At 41.4% G+C, this 18673-nt stretch overlaps 1 protein-coding gene across 3 annotated transcripts in view; it reads left to right on the top strand.

Annotated features, from left to right (window-relative positions):
* COP1 (COP1 E3 ubiquitin ligase) overlaps nucleotides 1-3135 on the top strand; it is a 165277-nt gene extending 162142 nt beyond the window's left edge. For all 3 annotated transcript variants that reach the window (XM_064478015.1, XM_064478016.1, XM_010992918.3), the window contains 2 exons: nucleotides 608-652; nucleotides 2797-3135. In XM_064478015.1, coding sequence (XP_064334085.1) covers nucleotides 608-652; nucleotides 2797-2814 — 63 coding nt within the window. In that variant the 3' untranslated portion in view covers nucleotides 2815-3135. The remainder of the gene's footprint in view (nucleotides 1-607; nucleotides 653-2796) is intronic.
* Nucleotides 3136-18673: the final 15538 nt, after the last annotated feature.

Genomic DNA, 18673 nt, shown 5'->3' with positions numbered 1-18673 from the left:
AAAACGTGTTAAAGTTGATTCTCCATTTTAGACTTTTTTTTTTTTTTTGCTTTTTGGGGGATTTTATTTTTACGCATTTGTGGTGCTAAGAAACACAATTGGCAAACAGTCTTTTTTTGTACATGCACATTATATTGCATGTAAATACATATACAGTATACTACTGCACATTTTTTTTTAGTTTACATGTATGTACTGTTCATTGTTTCTAAGAAGAGTTTAGAGCTTTAGCTTTTTAAACTTACATAGTTAATCAAAGGAATAAAGCCAACAACAAAATAAGAATCAACAGATGCGGTAATCCAGTCATAAAGGACAGTCAAATGTGCTTACACATATTCAGGAAATCAGTCATCTAAGTTATAAATAAGAAGTAGTTCATTTGTGCCCCTATTATTATTGGTTTGCTTGTTTGTTTTGGATTCCTCATATAAGTGATGTCACATGGCATTTTTCTTTCTCTTTCTGGCCCAATTCACTTAGAACATTTTAGATTTTATTGATGCCTTAGGATGAAGTGAAAAAAAGAAGGATGAAGAGATTATTCTCTTGGACTGCCCTCCGTTAAATCCTTCTCTGTTCTCTAAAAGTTCTTGTTCTTTTCTAGGAGTCCAATGTGCTGATTGCTGCTAACAGTCAGGGTACAATTAAGGTAAGATATTTTATACATCTCCATCTTAAACTCAGATCCACTTCTGACTATAACATGAAAATATAGAGTTGTACTCAGCCTTAGAGATCATGCCAAGTCATGGGTCTCTGTCTGTTTGGAAGTGGCTTTGATTAAAGGGGAAAAGAACAGGTAGCTTGCAGCTATGGAGAAGATGGTAGTACTTGTAAGAGGTATGTGAAAGCTGAAGGGACTGAAAAGCAGTCAGAGTGAAAAGCAGATGAAAGCTGTTAATTAAGCATTCACTGTGGGCCAGGCACTGTTTAGCTTCTTTTAGGCCAGTGCAGCCACCCCACAGGGTATTCAATGGACAAGACCCAAGATATAGCAGGGGATGCTTACACATTCACCAGATTTTAAAATGTCTTACTCATATTTTAAACTTCTCTCCTCGTGTTCCTCTTCCATGGCAAGTAGATTTTTCCTCAGTTGCCCAGGAAGAAAAGGTATTCCGGTGTTCACTTGAAAATTGATCATGTGATTATGTCGTTAGTGTAATCTGAAAACTTCCATGTCTCTTCACACACAGTCTCATTCCCCAATTAACACATAGTTTTCCACATGACTTTCTTTGTAGTTAGAAGTTCAAGGAAGTTAAAACGTTACCTAGTTATACCATTAGATACTCGGCACTTGGGCACAATACGTTGGATAAATGAATGCTGAACTAAGCAGTGAAACTTGTAAACAAAGCACCATTTTAGAGGAGGTTTTTAGTACATGGGTTTGATCAGCACTTTTCCTGTGGGTACTAGTTCTTTCTACATATTCTCTGCTGATACAGACGTATCAGGAAGTATTTTTTATTAATATGTATCTGTTTCCCCCACCACTTGGCATTGATTTCTCTGTGGCTGCCTTGCACTCATCCTGAGTGGAGAATGACCCAGCAACCAGGAGAGCAAGTCCAAGCCTCACACATTGTCCTGTGTAGATGAAATGAGCAGACCTGAAGCAGAATTGCACTGTTAGCTGGGCAAATTAATTTACATGTATTCTTTTTATGGAGCTGGTTTCTGTATTTGGAAAGCCTCATTAGAGAGCTATGGATAACTTAAACGAAAGCCAGGCTTTTGAGTTGATCAGTGCTATGTTCTGGAAGCCTCAAGCCAGATGGTAGAAGGTCTTGATCTGTTTTCAGTGCCTCTCTATAGTATCTCAGTTTCTCTTCATTTTATTCTCATGGCAAGGCATGTATCAAAAAAGCTGTACCTTATTCTTCAACAAGTTTGGCTTCTGAAGCAATTGGGATTGCTAATGCATCTACAGAAAGCTCAAAGCTACATATGTACTTAGAGAATCTCTGTCACAAATCTAAGATTTCTGTGTAACAGCATTGCCCTCTTATGTTAAGTAACCTGCTTGCCACAATGGAAAGACAAAAAGCATATGGATGCATGGGTATAAGTCGAGCCTTAGCGCAGCAGGAGATAAATTGCTCCTTTAATTTTTTGCCACCTGGAATTGGTCTCCACCTAACGTGATCCTTTTTGACAATGTTCATAATTGCCCTCATGTTCGATGTTCTTTCTCAGCCATTTCTACTCTTTTTATAACTGATCATTGCTGCTTCTTATTTTTAGTTGTAGCGATATCACAACTTTCTTGTATGACAAGGTACTACTTTAACTCTAATAATGAACAAAATATCTTGACACCAGATGATTGACTAGAAGATAAAGGAAGCAACAAAAGAAGACAAGATTTTAGGTCCTGTTTACTTTGATCACTATGAACTGTTTATCAATGCAAGAAATAAATAGATTAAAATTCTAAATAGCAATATTTAGAATTTTTCTTAAGAATGTAGAAAGATACCAACATTTATTCTAAAAATGTTAACGTTCATGCTATGCATCAGCCAGTTCTTTTATCGATGTGTTTTATGTAGTTTATCTGGGAGGCTCCCTAGTTAACTGTGGAGATAACTCATCTGAGAGGGTTCATGCAACTATGGAATTGAAAGTAAGAATAGATTAATGTCTAATTCATTAAAATTCTATGGCATTTTAGCAGTTAGGGAAAGTTTACATGATTTGGTTCTCCATTTACAATATAATAAAGCCTGAATAAACTCTGTATTTTAAAACTATTTTATTAAACTGATTCTTTTTGCTCCCTGTTAGGTGCTGGAGTTGGTATGAAAGGTTTACTCAAGTTAATTTGTGTTTGCTCCTGCTGAAATCCATCTGCAGCTGACAAAAGAGAAGACAGAGACTGTCGTGTGATGTCTCTCCCCAAAGTCACCATGGGTTTTGGATTTGTTCTGAGTATTTTTTCTTTTCCTTTTTTTTTCTCCTTTATGACCTTTGGGACATTGGGAATACCCAGTGAACTCTCCACCATCAATGTAACTCTACGGACTTTGCTGCTGTTGGTGGTATGGTTATCGAATTTTTGTGATAGGGAAACAAATTCTTTTGAATAAAAATAAATAACAAAAAATAAAAGTTTATTGAGCCACAGTTGAGCTGGGAAAGTTTTTGTCAGATGTGGCGAGAGATAATCTTTTCAAGCAGTAGCACATGTGAACTATAGAATACTACGCTGATGAACAGTTGTAAGGTCCATGTTTCCCCACCTTTTTGGAATTACACCTATCAGTATAAATGTAAATGGATTCCTTTCAGTGAATTTAATGTTTAAAGTAGGTGGAAAAATTAATAACTTTACCTTATGAATTCCTCTCTTCATTCTCTGACAGATTTATATCATCAGCAAGTATCAGCTAACTCTGCCTTTGCCTCTGAAATGTCACCTGTAAGCCCTAAGTAAGCCCTGAATGCAGATAAACCAACTTATCTTACAAAATCATAGCTGTCAGATCGTCATAGGTGTCAGTACCATCCTGGGGTAAACGACTTAGAGCAAAGGCAGCAAACTTGTTCCGTTAAGGGCCGGATAGTAAATATTTTAGGCTTCCAGGTCATGTGGTCTATGTTACAACTACACAACTCTGCCATTGTAGCAACAAAGCAGCCGCAGACCACGTATAAACAGACAGTCAAAGCTGTGAAATAGGTGCAGGGCTGGATTTGGCTTACAGATCACAGGTGGCCAGCCCCTGACTTAGAGGAGAAGAATTTGAAGCCCTGCTACCCCAATTTTTAAGCCATGTAATCTATTAGACCGTCCAGTTAATTTTATAAGTTGTTTTCAATTTGTAAAAGGAAAGAAGTTAGGGTAAGCAGGTCAAGCAAAAGTAGTGTGCAGCTTTCTGTTTGAGCTACTTTAAGTCTAAACACTTTTTAGAAAAAGATACAATTATACAACACTTGTGTTTTATAAAAATAGACACTTGGAAAAGCTTGTTATGAATAAGTATGTGAATAACAAGGGTAACCAGACTATCCCATTGTATCTCTCCGTTTAAAATTATTGAAGCCTACTACAGACCCACGTTTCATTATCTGAAACCCTTGGGCCAAATGCATTTTGGAATTTAGAACTTTTTGACTTTCAGAAAAGTAGTAGCGTATATACTGTGTATTATGTAACATCCTCCAACAGAGTCTGGAGCAATACTCTATTTTCAAACACATTAATATTTCTGCAGCAAAATGTATGAATGTTCACAAATATGAGATTAATAAAGACTAAAAATAGTCTTGCACCAGTTCAGATCAGTTTTTACTGCCAAATGAGACAACCTTAAGTGAAATTTTTCCGTTTTTCAGAGCTTCAAGACAATCACATCTTACTAACTTCTGGATGTTAAGAACCTGATAAACTTTTGGACTTCTTTTCCAAGATTTTACAAAGATATAGAAAGAATATTCACATGTAGACTCAAAAATCTTTACTTAGATATTTCCAGAACATCATCAAAATAGGAAGCAGAGAGTTAATGCCTTTTTGAATGCATTTAAGTAGAAGCAGATTATTACAGTTTTTGTTTGGGTTGGCTTTTTTGGTTTTATTTCAAGCTGTCAGCATTGTAGGGTCATGTTAATTTCCATACATTTGGGAAGATGTAATAAGGTACCTTTAGTTATCAAAGGGACTCAATGTTTAATACATTATTATTTTAAGAAAGCAATGTTATTTAAATTTGTGTTTAACTCTTTATTGTAAATAAAAACCATTTTAATATTTGAGTTAGTCTTTGCAGAATGTCAACATCAAACTAATACTATTATTTCTTAGGAAAATAACGTATTAGTTATCCAGGGCTTAAAGATAATGGACATTTTAACACCAAAAAAGCTTCTAACTCAAGAAGAATATGAGGTTTTATGTTTTAATGTAATCATTATTTCAGTGTATGTGTGGGAGTTCCTTAAGACAAAGTTGCCTTTGTTTTCAGGCCACACAGCTCATGCATAAGGAATATTAAGGACTGAAGAACTTTGAAAAGTTGTTGTAAGATTACTGAGCTACTGGACAGCAAAAACTGTATGGGGCTGAGCTGTGGCTTCAGAAAGATGAGTGTGTCTGAACCAGTAACAGTCAAGGAAGAGATGAGTATGGGATGAGTTTGAAGAGGTAAAAGAGCCCAGTAGATATGTAGAGGCTTCAAGGACATCATTGCAGATTTGAATTTTATTATCAAAGGAGTTAAGTGGAATGACATGACCTCATTTATGGTGAGTGGTTAGATGGGGGCAAGAGTGCACGTAGGAAGGTGACTAGGCAAGAGTTAATGGTGGCTTGGACTAGGGTGGTAGCATGATCCAACCTAAAAACCTGTTTCAGTTTAATAGAATTTATCTTACTCCTATATCTTGGAAGAGTCTTGATTGATTTTTGAAGTCATTTCCTCATAGTAAGTATTGACAACAAAGAATGCAGTTCAGCAGATTTATTTCTTCAGTGGCTATGCAATCCTCAACCTGCAGTGAGTCACTTGGGAACCTCATAACCAAAGTGTGTGCCGTTTGGGGGGTACCACTTCTCTCAAGCCAAGCAGAGCTAGAAGCTACCTAGCTGGGAGTCTAAATATAAAGGTAATTGGTCATTGCTTTTAATTTAATTATGCAAATGTAACTGGAATTAATAGTCAGGAAAAGTCTGCTTCGACATGAGACTTGAGGAAGTGTTAACTTAGATCCTGAGCTTGTTGTGTGTCATGTGGTATGCGACCAACATTAACACAATAGTAGCACCTGCGTGGCTGCTGGTTAATGTATTAGGCATTCCTGGATTCTTGAATGAAAGACAACGATAGTGATCATTCTAGAAATATTTGTTGGAACTCCTGCTTTGTGGGAGCAAGGTGCTCTGTACCAAATACTAGGCACATAAAGTAAGTTAGATGTGATCCCTGCCCTCAAAAAGCTTATATCCAGTGGGAGAGACAGATAAGTGTATCACCGTAGTAGGTGTAAACGTTAGATGTACGTAGGAACAGTATATAACCTAGAGTGGTGAGCGATTAAAGGTTGGAGTAGGGGAAGTCCTGTTGGGGATATTTTTTATCTCAGCTGAATCCTGAAAAAAAGAGGTAGAGGAACATTCAAGACCAAGCGAAGCAAAGAAAAAGCTTCAGGTAGCTCCTAGTAACCGAAGTTGGAACAATTTGGGCAACAAAATAAACTAGCGTTGGTTTATAAGTTATAACCAAAAATATAAAATATCCATGCGTCCATGCTTATATAAATAAATGACTGAATAAAGAAAGAAAGAGGAAGTTTTCCCATGCAGAATCCCACATTATGTAGGTACTGCACCCTCAAGGAGATGGAACATAATTCCCCACTCCTGAAGCATGGGCTGTGCATAGTGACTTCCTTTCAAAGAGTACGGTATGGAAAGAAAGGGAAAAAGAGTGACTTTACAACGCTTAACCAGGCGGTCAGAGTCAACATCAGAAGTTATGTCTTGTTGATACTATGTTCTCTTGATATGATGTAATGAAAATGACAGTTGAACTCTGTGATCTTTCTCCCCAAAATTCATAACCCCAGTCTAAATGAGGAAAATACCAGGTAAGTCCCCACTGAGGGACCTTCTACTAAATACCTGACCACGATCCCTCAGAACTGTCATGGTCAACAAAAGAAGGAGAGTGAGAAACTGTCAGCCCAAGGACTCATGACTGAATGTAACGTGCTATCCTGGCTAGGATCCTGAAACAGCACAGGACGTTACATAAAAACTAAGGAAGTCTGAATAAAGGATGGAGTGTAGTTGATATTAACGTAGCAATATTGATTCATTAATACTAAGGTAAGATGTTAATAATAGGGGAAATTGGGTGTAGGCTACATGGAAACTATTTCTTTGCAGTTTTTCTGTATATCTAAAAATGCTGTTCTGAGATAAGTTTATCAAAACAAAAGGAACGAGGATAGTTTCAGTACATACAAAACGAAGTGTGAGACAGTAGTGTGAGTCGAAGCTGGAGAAGTACACAGTAAATCACAATGATCTGTTTCAGCTATCACCTTGAACAAAAATAGAGGCAAACGTGGAGTTTAGAGGAGAGTCAAGTTACAGTATCAGCTCTATCCCTAAGAAATTGTATGGTTTTGCAAAAGGAAACCTCTGTACTCCATATTTATCTCTAAATTCTACTTACTGAGAATTATATGCTAATCTCTGTTAATAAATAAGATCGCACTATACAAAGTCCATTGTCATTCTTGTGATTTAGTCACTAAGATATCTTGAGTGCCTGCAATCATTTGTTTCTTCTTTTTACTTGAGATCACTACAGCTTCTCATGTGAAAATTAGGAATTCTTCCCATTTGTATAGGGTTGTATTTGTTCTTACTTCTCTGTCATCTGTCCTCCATCAGTTTTCAAATCAAACTTCCTAGTGCCCAAGTTCTGAAGGAGATGTATGTTGGCACTGGGTAGGGATTCTCATGAATTCTGAGTTAAACTTCTCAAAGATGTTAACAGTCCAGGTTCCAATGATTGTGTAATATATTTTGCGATCTCTCTGAAGGTGATCTGATGGATTTTCCTGTGCGCACTGCTTTTGCCCTATTGTCAGTACTGACTTGTGACCATAGGAGCCTTTTGGAAGAACCACATAAAAAATAGTCTTCAGGATTTTCAAGAGAAAGAACCAAGGCAGACACAAATAGTTACTTATGCACTCTAAACGTAAGGATTCACCTTTGGTTTTATATACCCGAAAGGATGTTTTATCCCAGAAACTTTTTTGTGAGTCAGCTTAAGTAGACTAGCAGCCTGATAATAAATCAGTTCATTCCCACGGTTGGCATCCTCAGTGGTCGGTGGTGGATATGAGCTGTTGCTGAAAAGGGATGAATAATGTTGTAGAGCCACGTGCATACGATGGCTCTGTTCATTCCATGGAAATTTGAGTGCCTTTTACGAGGTATTTCTTCCAGGCTAGGAGTCAGCAGACTTTTTACGTAAAGGGCCAGCTTGTAAACATTTTAAGCTTTGTAGGCCATATCTGTCACAACTGCTTAACTCTGCCCTGGTAGCGTGTGAAAGCCGCCCTAGACAAAATGCAAGCGTGTCTGGCTTCCAGTGGAACTTTATGACTGGATGCTGAAATGTGAATTTCATTTAATCGTCATGCGTCACAATATTTTTTTTAATTTTTAATTTTTTTTTTCAGAGGGGAGGTAATTAGGTTTGTTTATTTTTTTTTTTTTAGAGGAGGTGCTGGGGATTGAATCCAGGACCTTGTGCATGCTAGGCATGCGCTCTACCACTTGAGCTATACCCTTCCTCTGTGTCACAATATTCAAAAAAAAAAAAAAAATTATTTTTCAAGTTTTAAAAACGCAGAAACCATTCGTCGCTCATGAGTCATATCTTTAAAGTCCAGCAGCTTGGACTGGGTTTGCAGGCCCAGGTGTGCTGACCTGTGTTCTAAGTGCTCACCGTACAGCAGCGACAGGGAAGAGAAGGAAAACCGTGAAAAATCCAGTCTCTTCTGAGCTTTCATTCTAGTGGATGAAAGTATTTCTGCAGCAAAGGAGTTCTCTTTCCATAACGGTGGTGTCTCTAGCTCAGGAGCCTGGGGGGCTGTTTCGGAGGGCACACACATGACATGCTTTTCGCTAACTCCACACGAGTGCACACGGGCGGCGTCGACGGAGCTCGGTACGAGCGTTTTCAGAGAACTAGGGGGCGTGCTTTTCTGCGAAAGCTCAGTAAACGGTGAGACATTTCAGACATTGTATTGTTTGAGTGGAAGGCGAAGATCTCTACACAGCGCTCTACCCCTTGAACAGAGAGACCCGAGAGGTCTGGGGTGAGACGATCTTCACTGAATGCTCTGAAAGGTTAATGCCTAAGGCAGCCTGTCGTGCGGGAAAGCGGAGGATATTTTGCAAAGCTGGCTCCTCCCCCCCCACCCCCACCCCGCCCCCGCTCTTTCTTTCCCTTTCCAGTTCTTTCATCCTGAGCTATTGAAATTTTCCATCTGAATATAAAAGAAGCTTCTGGAGCTCTTAGCACTTACATGGAGGCTTGGAACCTGACTGATGCTTTCTTGGAATGACTGAGTCTCTTAGAAATATTCATACATATTTTATGGCTAGTTTTGAGGGTTAAATTTTGAAAGAACAAAATGACTTTTTTCCTAAATTAACCGATGTTAAATGCCAGCTGAGTTAATAAGCCCTTTATAATTTTTAAAATATTTTTTATATTTAAAGACCAAACTGTGGTCAGTGTTACACTGTAAGAAAAAGTCCTCACTCCCACTTTTCAAATTCTGTTCGGCCGGTCCCAGGAGGGGCTTCTAGTGAGCTCTGTGGTTCCCTCGGGAAAGGCAGCCTTCTATTCTTAGAACTGGGGTGTGGTGTTCCTGCCTTACTGAATTGCTAAGTTTTGCACTTTCAGTAATATATCCTCTCTGGAAGGGCCTCTGGCACTCTTGGAAATTTAAAAGCATCCCTTGAATACAGGGCAGTATTAGCATATGCATATCACAGTTTTAGTCACTCTTCAGTTTCTTTCCATTATGAAGAATCATGAAGTCTAAACTATAAAAATTACAAACAATAACAAAAGGATGGAGGGTTGAAAGGTTAGATTCGCTGTTCTGGAGGTTTCAGTGTGTCCGTAAAGTGGCTTTATTCCTGAGCTCTTTGAACATGGCATCCGCCCTTTAGCTCCTGCCAAAAGGCCACCAACCACAGCTGCCATGAAAAGTTAGAAATGCCCAGAGTGAAATTTCTGAAATGTCCCTTTTCCTACCACATGCCTTGTGCATTCTCTCCCTAGAGAAGATTGAGAGTAGGATTTATGTGGCTACAGGCTAAAAACCTGCATCCTCTTTACTGAGGTCTTTTCAGTCTCGTTGCTCTGCTCAGGCCACAGGAGTGTAGACGGGAGGGGAATTGTGCCTGCAGGCAAGAGATGAGATTGGTTGTGGGGAGAACGGTCACATCCATCGAGCCACAGGTGGGACCAAAGACGTTTTCCCAAGGTTGCCGTCCCCAGGAAGTGTTCTTACGTTCCAGCATCTAGCCACCCTCTAGTTGCATTGTAACAAATCTATGACAGAAGAGGAATATCTCCTTCTCTCTCCCTTCCCCCATCTCTCCTGGGTCTGTGAGCATAGACAGTCTAGTGAAGCCAAGTATTTATTTAAAACTCTGTGTTCTTGTTTCTCCATCATCTGAGAACCCCCTGGGAACCTTGACTAGTGTCACCTCTCCTCTGGGTGAGGGACAGGGAGGTAGGCCCATCTGAGCAGAAATCCAGCCCTCATGAGCTCAGTCTCAGTACATTTCATAACGTCATCCCTTCTTTTTCCTTCTCAGAGTCAAAAGATCTGTCCTAACTCTCTCCATAGCGACTAGTGAACTGAATACCCTGCTTAATGCAGGGATTCCTCACAGGGCGCCATGGTGGGCGATCTTGGAGTCTTTACTGAAGTACCTCTGGCATTTGAGAGAGCTCACTGGTTTCTGAGACATTCCTGTCCACATGGTTCAGACTGTTAGGCAGTTTTTTCCCCTAGATTGAGCTGAATTCTGTCTCAATGGAATACTCTTTCCCCACCACCACTAGGCCTAGTTCTTTTTGCTGGGCTTTCTGGAAGATACCAAATAGTACAGCGTCTGTTATAGTGAGAAGATTGTTAAAAGGGCAGATTAGAGTGTTAACGCGTTGTATGGAGGATGTAAGATTTAAATGGCTTTCCAAAAAATAACTGGCTCATGTCCAGTTTACTTCCATTGGGCACAGAGGTGCTAAGCGACACAGGTGAGAGTTATCTTCAGGGACGAGAACAGGTGCACATCTTGACCCTGTCAAGACTGAGGAATCTTTTAGATTTGATGATAAATTAATTATCTAGTGATATTTATCTGATAATTTATAGCAGGAAGGACTTCAAGTAAAACTCTGAACCTATCAAGTTGCTAAAACCTGAAAAGCCCTGCCAGAAGAGGTGGGTGGCATCTCCACCCTGGGAGAGGCGCACAGACAGCTGCTGGTCCTGAATGACTCAGACACAGCTGCCAGAAGGCAGGCCTCGGTGGAAGCGTCCGTCCAAATCCCCTTCAGGTCTGAGAATCTGATCCTAATTCGTTGATTCAGAGGGAGAGGAAAACCAGTGGAGTATTTGTCTGCCGACTGCAAGGGCAAATACAAATTAGAGGGAAGAGGCTTAATTCTTTCTCTCTTCTTGGAAATAAGGGGAAAGACTTCCTCTCTCTCCCTTTTCTTCCAGAATTTATTTCTCTCCCCTTTTCAAATATATGTAAATCTTCATAATGGCTAAATAAGCCTTTTGCCAGTCTCACAATACAGGAATGTGAGAATGAAAAGTGCTTTCTCTTTCACAGAAACCTCCCCATCTTTCTCTGCTGCTGTCTCATTCCCTCTGCTCCTTCTGCCTCACTTTACCCTCCTTGCCTCAGACTGACTCCTGGGAATGGAGAGGTGATGATCTTTTAGACAGTGGTTCCCTTGCTTAGCCGGTTTCCCTGAGAAGGATGCGTCTTTTCTAGCCGATAATGTTACCTGCCCTGTCTGAGGATGCAGAATTGCGCACCTGCTGGCCTAGCCCTGAGTCCACTTCCTGTCCTAGGTCATATTCCATCTCCTCCAAGAGTCCCTCTTCAGACACACACCACATTCCTGGAAAGGCAAAGGTGATAAATGATCCAGGTCATGCGGTGATTGAGAACTGTGTCCCCATATGAAGGCAGCAGGATGGAGAGTGGTTGCACTAGTTACTTGGAAAAAGACAATTGAGAAAGGAGTTAGGCTGACAAGTATGAATATGGGAAAAGAAACCAAGGTGCCATATAGTCCTACCTTTTTCCTACCTCAGTGTGAGGAAAACCAGCCCTTCTATTCAGATCTCTAGCAAAGCTGCAGCTGAGAAGCTACTCAAGCCCCTCCCCCACCCCCGATTCCAGCGCGAAGGAAATACTGAGTTCATGTTTCTTCTCCCCTGTTGATATTATTCGTCTAAAGGATTTTTTCCCCCTAACCCAGGAAGATCCACAAAAGTTTGCAAAAATGCTCTGTAGCGTGTTTTCAGTTTACAGCCCCACGTAGGGGTGGCTACTGGATGCTACGGGGAATCCTACAGCCAGATTTTGCGTATTTGATGGAATAAGCAAGGTGGGAGATAACCCACCTATAAGCGGGCACCGTGGCTGAGAGAGGTCGACTACCCACTGCGCCCTCAGCCACGGAAGAATGAATTGCCTCAGAGACTCATTGAGATTTGTTGCTGACGGCGGGACTGGAAGCCCCTCTGAGGGTAAAGGTGAGCTGGGAGAAGTTGTGGGCGGTGTATGTGGAAGACGGCGAGTCCTCCATTGATTTCTAACCGCAGTTTGTTGAGGCTTTCTCAGATTTTACAGGCACAGACCCAGGGGCAGATCAGATCTACAATGAACAGCCTTTCCCTCGGCTCTCTTGCTGACTCTCCAAACCCAAATTAAGGGAAAGGTGGCAGGAAGGCAAACACAGACTAGTGCTCAAATCCTAGCATCAAGCTGCTCAGTTTGGGGATAATCCAGAGAAAGACAAAGAAAAGGACAGATTAAAGACCGCTGGGTTGGTTGCTCAGAACTCTTCACTAAAGGAAGTAATCCCTACTCTGGCCAACCTCTGAAGACAGCAGAGGAAAAGGAGAAAACTGCACATCATTATTGCAAAACACCAGGGTATCGGGAGAACCACAAGGGGAGACAGGAGCATGTGGAGGTCGCAGAAGACAGGTGAATCAGGAGACCCTGGCAGGACAGACCCTTAGCTAGGAAACACTTGGCAGATGGATCACTGTGGACAGATGGAGGGAGTCTCAGAGGTGGGAACTGGGCAGCCAAGTATGTCAGTAACTTTTATTGAGGTTCCTGTAGCCTTGCCTTTTCTAGCAGATCTTCGTGTTACTTATTCTGCAATTTCCTCGGAAATTTCTCGCTTTCCATCTGACAAAAGATCGTACAAGCGGTCAGCATTCAGGTCAGCCCGCTTGTTCCTTTTCCTCTGTGATTCCCACACGGACAGGTGCCTTTACTGACGAGCATGTGTGCTTTCCTTTCTCATAATTATCTCGTAAACCTATTTGGGAGAGACCTGTTGTACAAATTACAGGCCACTATATTCTGTACTCTGGATGGAGTGTCTGGGGAGCTCCCTGCAAAAAAAAAAAAAAAAAGGCATTTGAATAGGCTGTTACGTGCCTTCTGGAAGAGAAGGGGAATGGCAGAGGGTGGCAGTCTCGCACATGCTGGAAAAGCACCCCAAAACAAGCTGAGGCATTGCTCAGGGCCCCAGGGATTAATAGGGTTGGTTGGATCTGAGATCTAGAACCAATAAAAACAGTTTACAAGAAAGATAACCTGTGGCCATGTGTAAACAACATCCTTTGTCGAGAGCTCCGTTAGAAGGAATAAAGTCGGGTGTAAAAGAATTAGAAAATTAGGAATAATTCAAAAGGGACATTCACCCTGTAACACTCCCAATACTTCCAGTAAAGAAGGAAGGCAAATATGACAGAGTTGACCACTACATAGATTTGTAAAAGACCTTAGAGGAATAAGTAAATTAATTAACCCCCCATCGTCTATAACCCTGCAATTATTCTGACTTCAGTATTGCTGTCTGCAAAGCATTTCTTTCTGATCAATGTATATTCTTTTTTTTTCTGTCCTTCTAGTGGACAAGTCTAAATTTTTGTTTGTGTTTATGTATGAAGAAGCCCAATATTTGTGCTAAAAAATTCCTTAGGGGTTTCAAGACTCCCTTACCATTTTCTCTCATCATTTACAGGAAAACTAAGAAAAATTTAGAGGGACTTGTGATCATACAATGTGTGCATGATTTTCTGCTAGCCTCAGAAACTAAGCAATGCAAAACTGACCCTTTGGCTTTATTGCAGTTCCTTGCTTCACGGGGTCATAAGGCCTCATTAGACAAACTGCAACGTTGTCAAGCTGAAGTGAAGATGTGGGACATCGATTGTCAGCTGAAGGTCACAAAGTGTCACAATCTGACAGTCAGCCAAATTTGCATATGAAACAGCCTGCCGCAAAAAAAAAAGAAAAAGAAAAAGAAAAAAACAACTTGGACAATTTGGGGGACTAGTTGTAGATAACGGATCCCAGCTTTTGCCAAGCGTGCATCCCCTCTGACAGAGCAGTTCCAGGATAATGCTCCGGACCCCCTATCTGGTCCTTAGACTGTGAGGAGGATTTTGAGCAACACAAATTGGCTATAGCCTCTCCCCTAGTTTTGGGGACTCCAGGTTTTGAAGAACCTTTCTACTTGTTTGCTCGTGAACTACTGCTAGTAGAGTATTAACTCAAAAACTGGGACTAGACCACAGACCACCAGTTTGTTTCTCCTTTCTAGATGCTGCAGGACTGGGAATGCCTGGATGCCTCTGAGCAGTGGCAGAGGCAGTGGCAGTGGCCAGCATCTTACCGAAAAGACCCAAGCTCTTACCTGGGGTCACTTGATTTATACGCATGTCCATCTGCTACGACAGCAATCTTACAAGTGCAGAAAACCCAGCATTTGTTAGTGAGCCACCAAACTAACTGAGCCAGCATTAGTATCCAGTCCTAATACTGTGCTTGGGAGCTGCCATCTCCCAAGCCTTGCTACCCTCTCACAAGATCCCGATCAAGTAGATAGATGGTCATGATTGTACAGTAGTAACAGAAGAAGGATCAGGCCTCCACCTGATTTATCAGACGTCCCAGGTCGAAATGCAGACTTGATCATGTTTGCTGACAGGTCATGAAATCTGGAATAAGAATGGCCAACTTAAGGCTTCCAATGCTGGAGTGGCTTCTTGATGAAATTTTGGAGACGTATGCCCTGTCTGGAATTAAATCAGCATGAGCTGCTGCGTTAATAGTTGCTAGAGCTGCAGGTCTCAGTTCTGGACTTCAGATGAATGCATGTACTTATAGTAAACAAGTGTTCGGTGTTGGTCATGCAACAGATCAAAATATTTTTTTAAAAAACAAAGGACTTTTGACATCAATGAGAACAACAACAAGAAGAAAGATCTCATGTCAAATTGAACTCCGATGTGTCAGGGGTTTTCCAACTGCCTACTCAGATACCAGTAGTTCCTTTTGCTGACAGAGCTGCAAAAGCTTCTGTTAAAAGATGGCAGAGCTCGCTCTTACTATAACAAGAGATTTTTGTTCATTTTCAAACCCTGCTTTGTGAAAGAAAGCAGACAAAAGAATTATACAAGGGGTTAAAAGAAATTTGACTGGACCGTGGGAATTATCTAAAACAAATGCCTGTTTGCTCAGCATTGCTATGTCATCCACAAGGTCACCTGAATAAAAGAGGGATTTTTAAAGACACAAAACTCTTACTACACTCTCCAAGAAGGTGAAATTATTCAAAACATATTAAAAGAGGTGTACTATTTGTCAATAGAATTCTTTACAAGCCACTCTCAGAGTGGGCACAGAAAGGTCTCCCTGACCGGCTTTACCAGGATCCTGGTGGCAGTTGGATTTCACAGAAGCAGTGCCCGCGGAAGGTAAGAGGTGGTGTCTACTTACAGTGTGTGTCGCGTTTGGAAGGCCTGAAGTCGTCTGCTCTTCAAAAGCCGTCCCAGGCAGTGGCAGAGGCTCTCTTACTGTATTGAGTCAGGGGGAGTGACTTTATTTCTCCTGTTGTCCAGGAATTATGCAAACGTTTGCAGAGTCCTGTGAGCCCCAGTCCTCTGGAGAAGGGAAACAGGCGAATCAAACTCTAAAACAAGACAAAACCAAACAAGAACTCCTTGAATAAGATTCAGCATTTACCAGGTTAAAACTGGCCCAGTGCTTTACTCCTGGTCTCGTTAACAATCAGAATGGCCCCAGCAAGCAAGCAGGAAACGTCTTCTTTTGCATTTATATTTGTCAGGCTTATGAATTTGGGTCTGAGGCCATATCCTGTGTCCAGTTTAATGGAATCCTCTCATAGTTATGTTCAGTGCTTAAAATTATGTCCAAGACTTCTCTTTTCCAAGAAACCCTGAGATTTAAAGTCATAAAGTTCTGCAAGGGCCTACCAGAGGGAGCTGGCCACGCCTATCAGCTGGGAGACTTGGTCTGCATAAAGGTCTTCCAGAAGAAAGACAGCTGTCACCGAGTTGGAAGGGACCCTTTCTGCTGCTGCCCACCCAAAGGGCAACCAAAGTGAAGGACAATTCAGCAGGTTCATGCTTCCCACGTGAAGCCAGCACCGCAGGAGGCCTGAACTGTGCTTCGCTCAGAGGACCTAATGCTTAACTTTTCCAGAGTAAGCCGACTGGTATCAACCTCAACTGAACGGAAATAGTCTAGAAAATGTATGACTCTTTTCACAGGCTGCCTGGCTGTCCTATTCACAGTCATGATTATTCCATTTACTTTGAACTGTTTATTTTTATTTTTATTTGGGGGGGGGCTGGGGGTGGTAATTAGGTTTATTTTTAGAGGAGGCACTGAGGATTGAACCCAGGACCTCATGCATGCTAAGCATGTGCTCTACCACTTGAGCTATACCCACCCCCAAACTGTTTATTTTGGGGGGCTGCCTTATTAATTTTGCACATTTAAAAAAATTCTTTTTCTTGTTTTATTTTGGCAGAGGAGGTAATTAGGCTTGTTTGTTTGTTTGTTTATGTGTCTGTTTGTTTATGGAAGGACTGGGGATTGAACCCAGGACCTCAAGCATGCTAAGCACTCACTCTACCACTGAGCTATACCTTCCCCCATGATGATTCCATTTACTTTGAAAATCACATTTATGAGAAAATAAACAATATTGTTTGTCACCGACTCTTTCTTTCTGCATTTCCAGTAATGGTTCCCAAAACCACATATTTCTGATCAGCTTTAAATGGTGCTCTCAGTGTGACGTGGTCTGGACTTCAGTCCCGCAGCCCCATTATGAGCAGAGTGCAGGTGGGACCGCCTTCACTAGTGGTTTTTGATCATAACAAAGTGAAAGTAATTAATATGCACCCAGGTGCTCAAGCTCTCAATTTGACACGAAAAAATGTTAACTTGTTTGTTTGGAAGGATGATATAGAAAAGAAGAACATCTAATTAAAAACAAAAAGACTGCAAAAGACTGGTCTAATGTTACCAGGGCAACACTGGGACTCAAGTTCTCGCCAGTCCCAGGCGGATGGAAGAACAGTGAGTGACTGCTCTATTTGAAGGTTATTCTATATATACTATGCTGAATATTTCAATCCATCCTTACATTAAATTGTAATTCTGATAATTTCTTTCTTCGCATTTTACTATGGACTTGCTGAACATTTAAGTGATTAAGTTGCCCAGAGAAAGGTAGGCACCACATGGAAATAATTAGAAGATTATAACATCATTATTTTATAGTAATACAGGGAGGCAACTGTAATGACAAATACAAATTAAAAATGAGACTTAAGTCTTCATGTTGAAAATAAGGAAAAAGACAGCCCCCCTTTTCTTTCAGAATTTCTTTTTCTGTCCTTTTCAAATGTGTATAAATCTTTATAATGGCTAGGTAAGCTTCTTGCCAGTATCTCAATCCAGGGATGTTTTCTCCTGGACCTGGGAGACATTTTTCTGAAACATAAATATCCAGGGAGCTCGCTCCCTTGTCTTCCACTTCCTGTTGGAGGGTGGAGCCTAACTTCCGTGGGCACCTTGCCCAAGTTTGCAGAGCTACCTTTTGTTCTAAAGATACAAGAAGCTTGTTTGTCTTCTGGATCAGCACAAGTGGTCTCCCCATTTACCAAGATAAAGTTAGGACGAACTATGGGTGACACAGGTATTGTCAAGAATTTGATGGTTGGTGCTTCAGCAGCCATCTTGCAGTCAGGAGGAAATGATCAAAAGAACCTTAGGGATATCAGCCCTGACTGCATGGAGCCACCTAATTACCACCAGCAGCAATTATCCACCTCAAGATTTCTTGTTAAGTGAAAAGAAGTCCTTATTTCAGCCTCTATCATGTGATTTCTGTTATTTTCAGCCAAAACTCTATTGGCAAATACACACTGGAAGGTGGGAGGGGGAGCACTCTCATAGCTGTGCTTGCCTATAGAGACTGAAAATAGCCACTCCCAGAGTAGTTTCTAGGTTCAGACCCGCTGGATAAAGGGCAGGGTCCTGAGTGACTCAGATCCCTACTCTGAGACATGGTTTCCAGACCAGCTTGGTGTCCTGAGTGCCTGGAGACATAGTGCTTATGAAGCAATGCTGGGCCCCACCGTAGTCTGGTTTCTGAGTAGCACCCTATTGAACAAACAGTGTTGTCACTCACTTTTCTTGAACATCTTAAGGGAGATAGGTAGACCACAGCAAAAGTTCTTAAAAACCTTCATGTCCTCTTGTAACTGCTTCTCTCACACACTGCAGTTCATTTGCTCATGCCCAAATCTCCCGAGGGGCAAGGGGAGAGAGTCTACACCGACCCTGTCCCCCTAGATCCCTCTTCTCTGTCGCCCTGGTACTGCCAGGGCCCTCCTTGCTCCATGGGCAGGGAGAGGAAGATGCCACGCAGCAAAGCCAGAGTCTCTCTTTATAGCGGAGGGCATGGGCCAGCCAGGAGCACGCTCCCCTAGTGATGTCTGAGGAAGGGAAGGGGAGGAGAGAAACGGG

Source organism: Camelus dromedarius, chromosome 23 (assembly GCF_036321535.1).
Source record: "Camelus dromedarius isolate mCamDro1 chromosome 23, mCamDro1.pat, whole genome shotgun sequence".
Taxonomy (NCBI): Eukaryota; Metazoa; Chordata; class Mammalia; order Artiodactyla; family Camelidae; genus Camelus; species Camelus dromedarius.
Note: the sequence above shows the minus strand (reverse complement) of the source record. Positions and strands in the feature narration are given on the sequence as shown.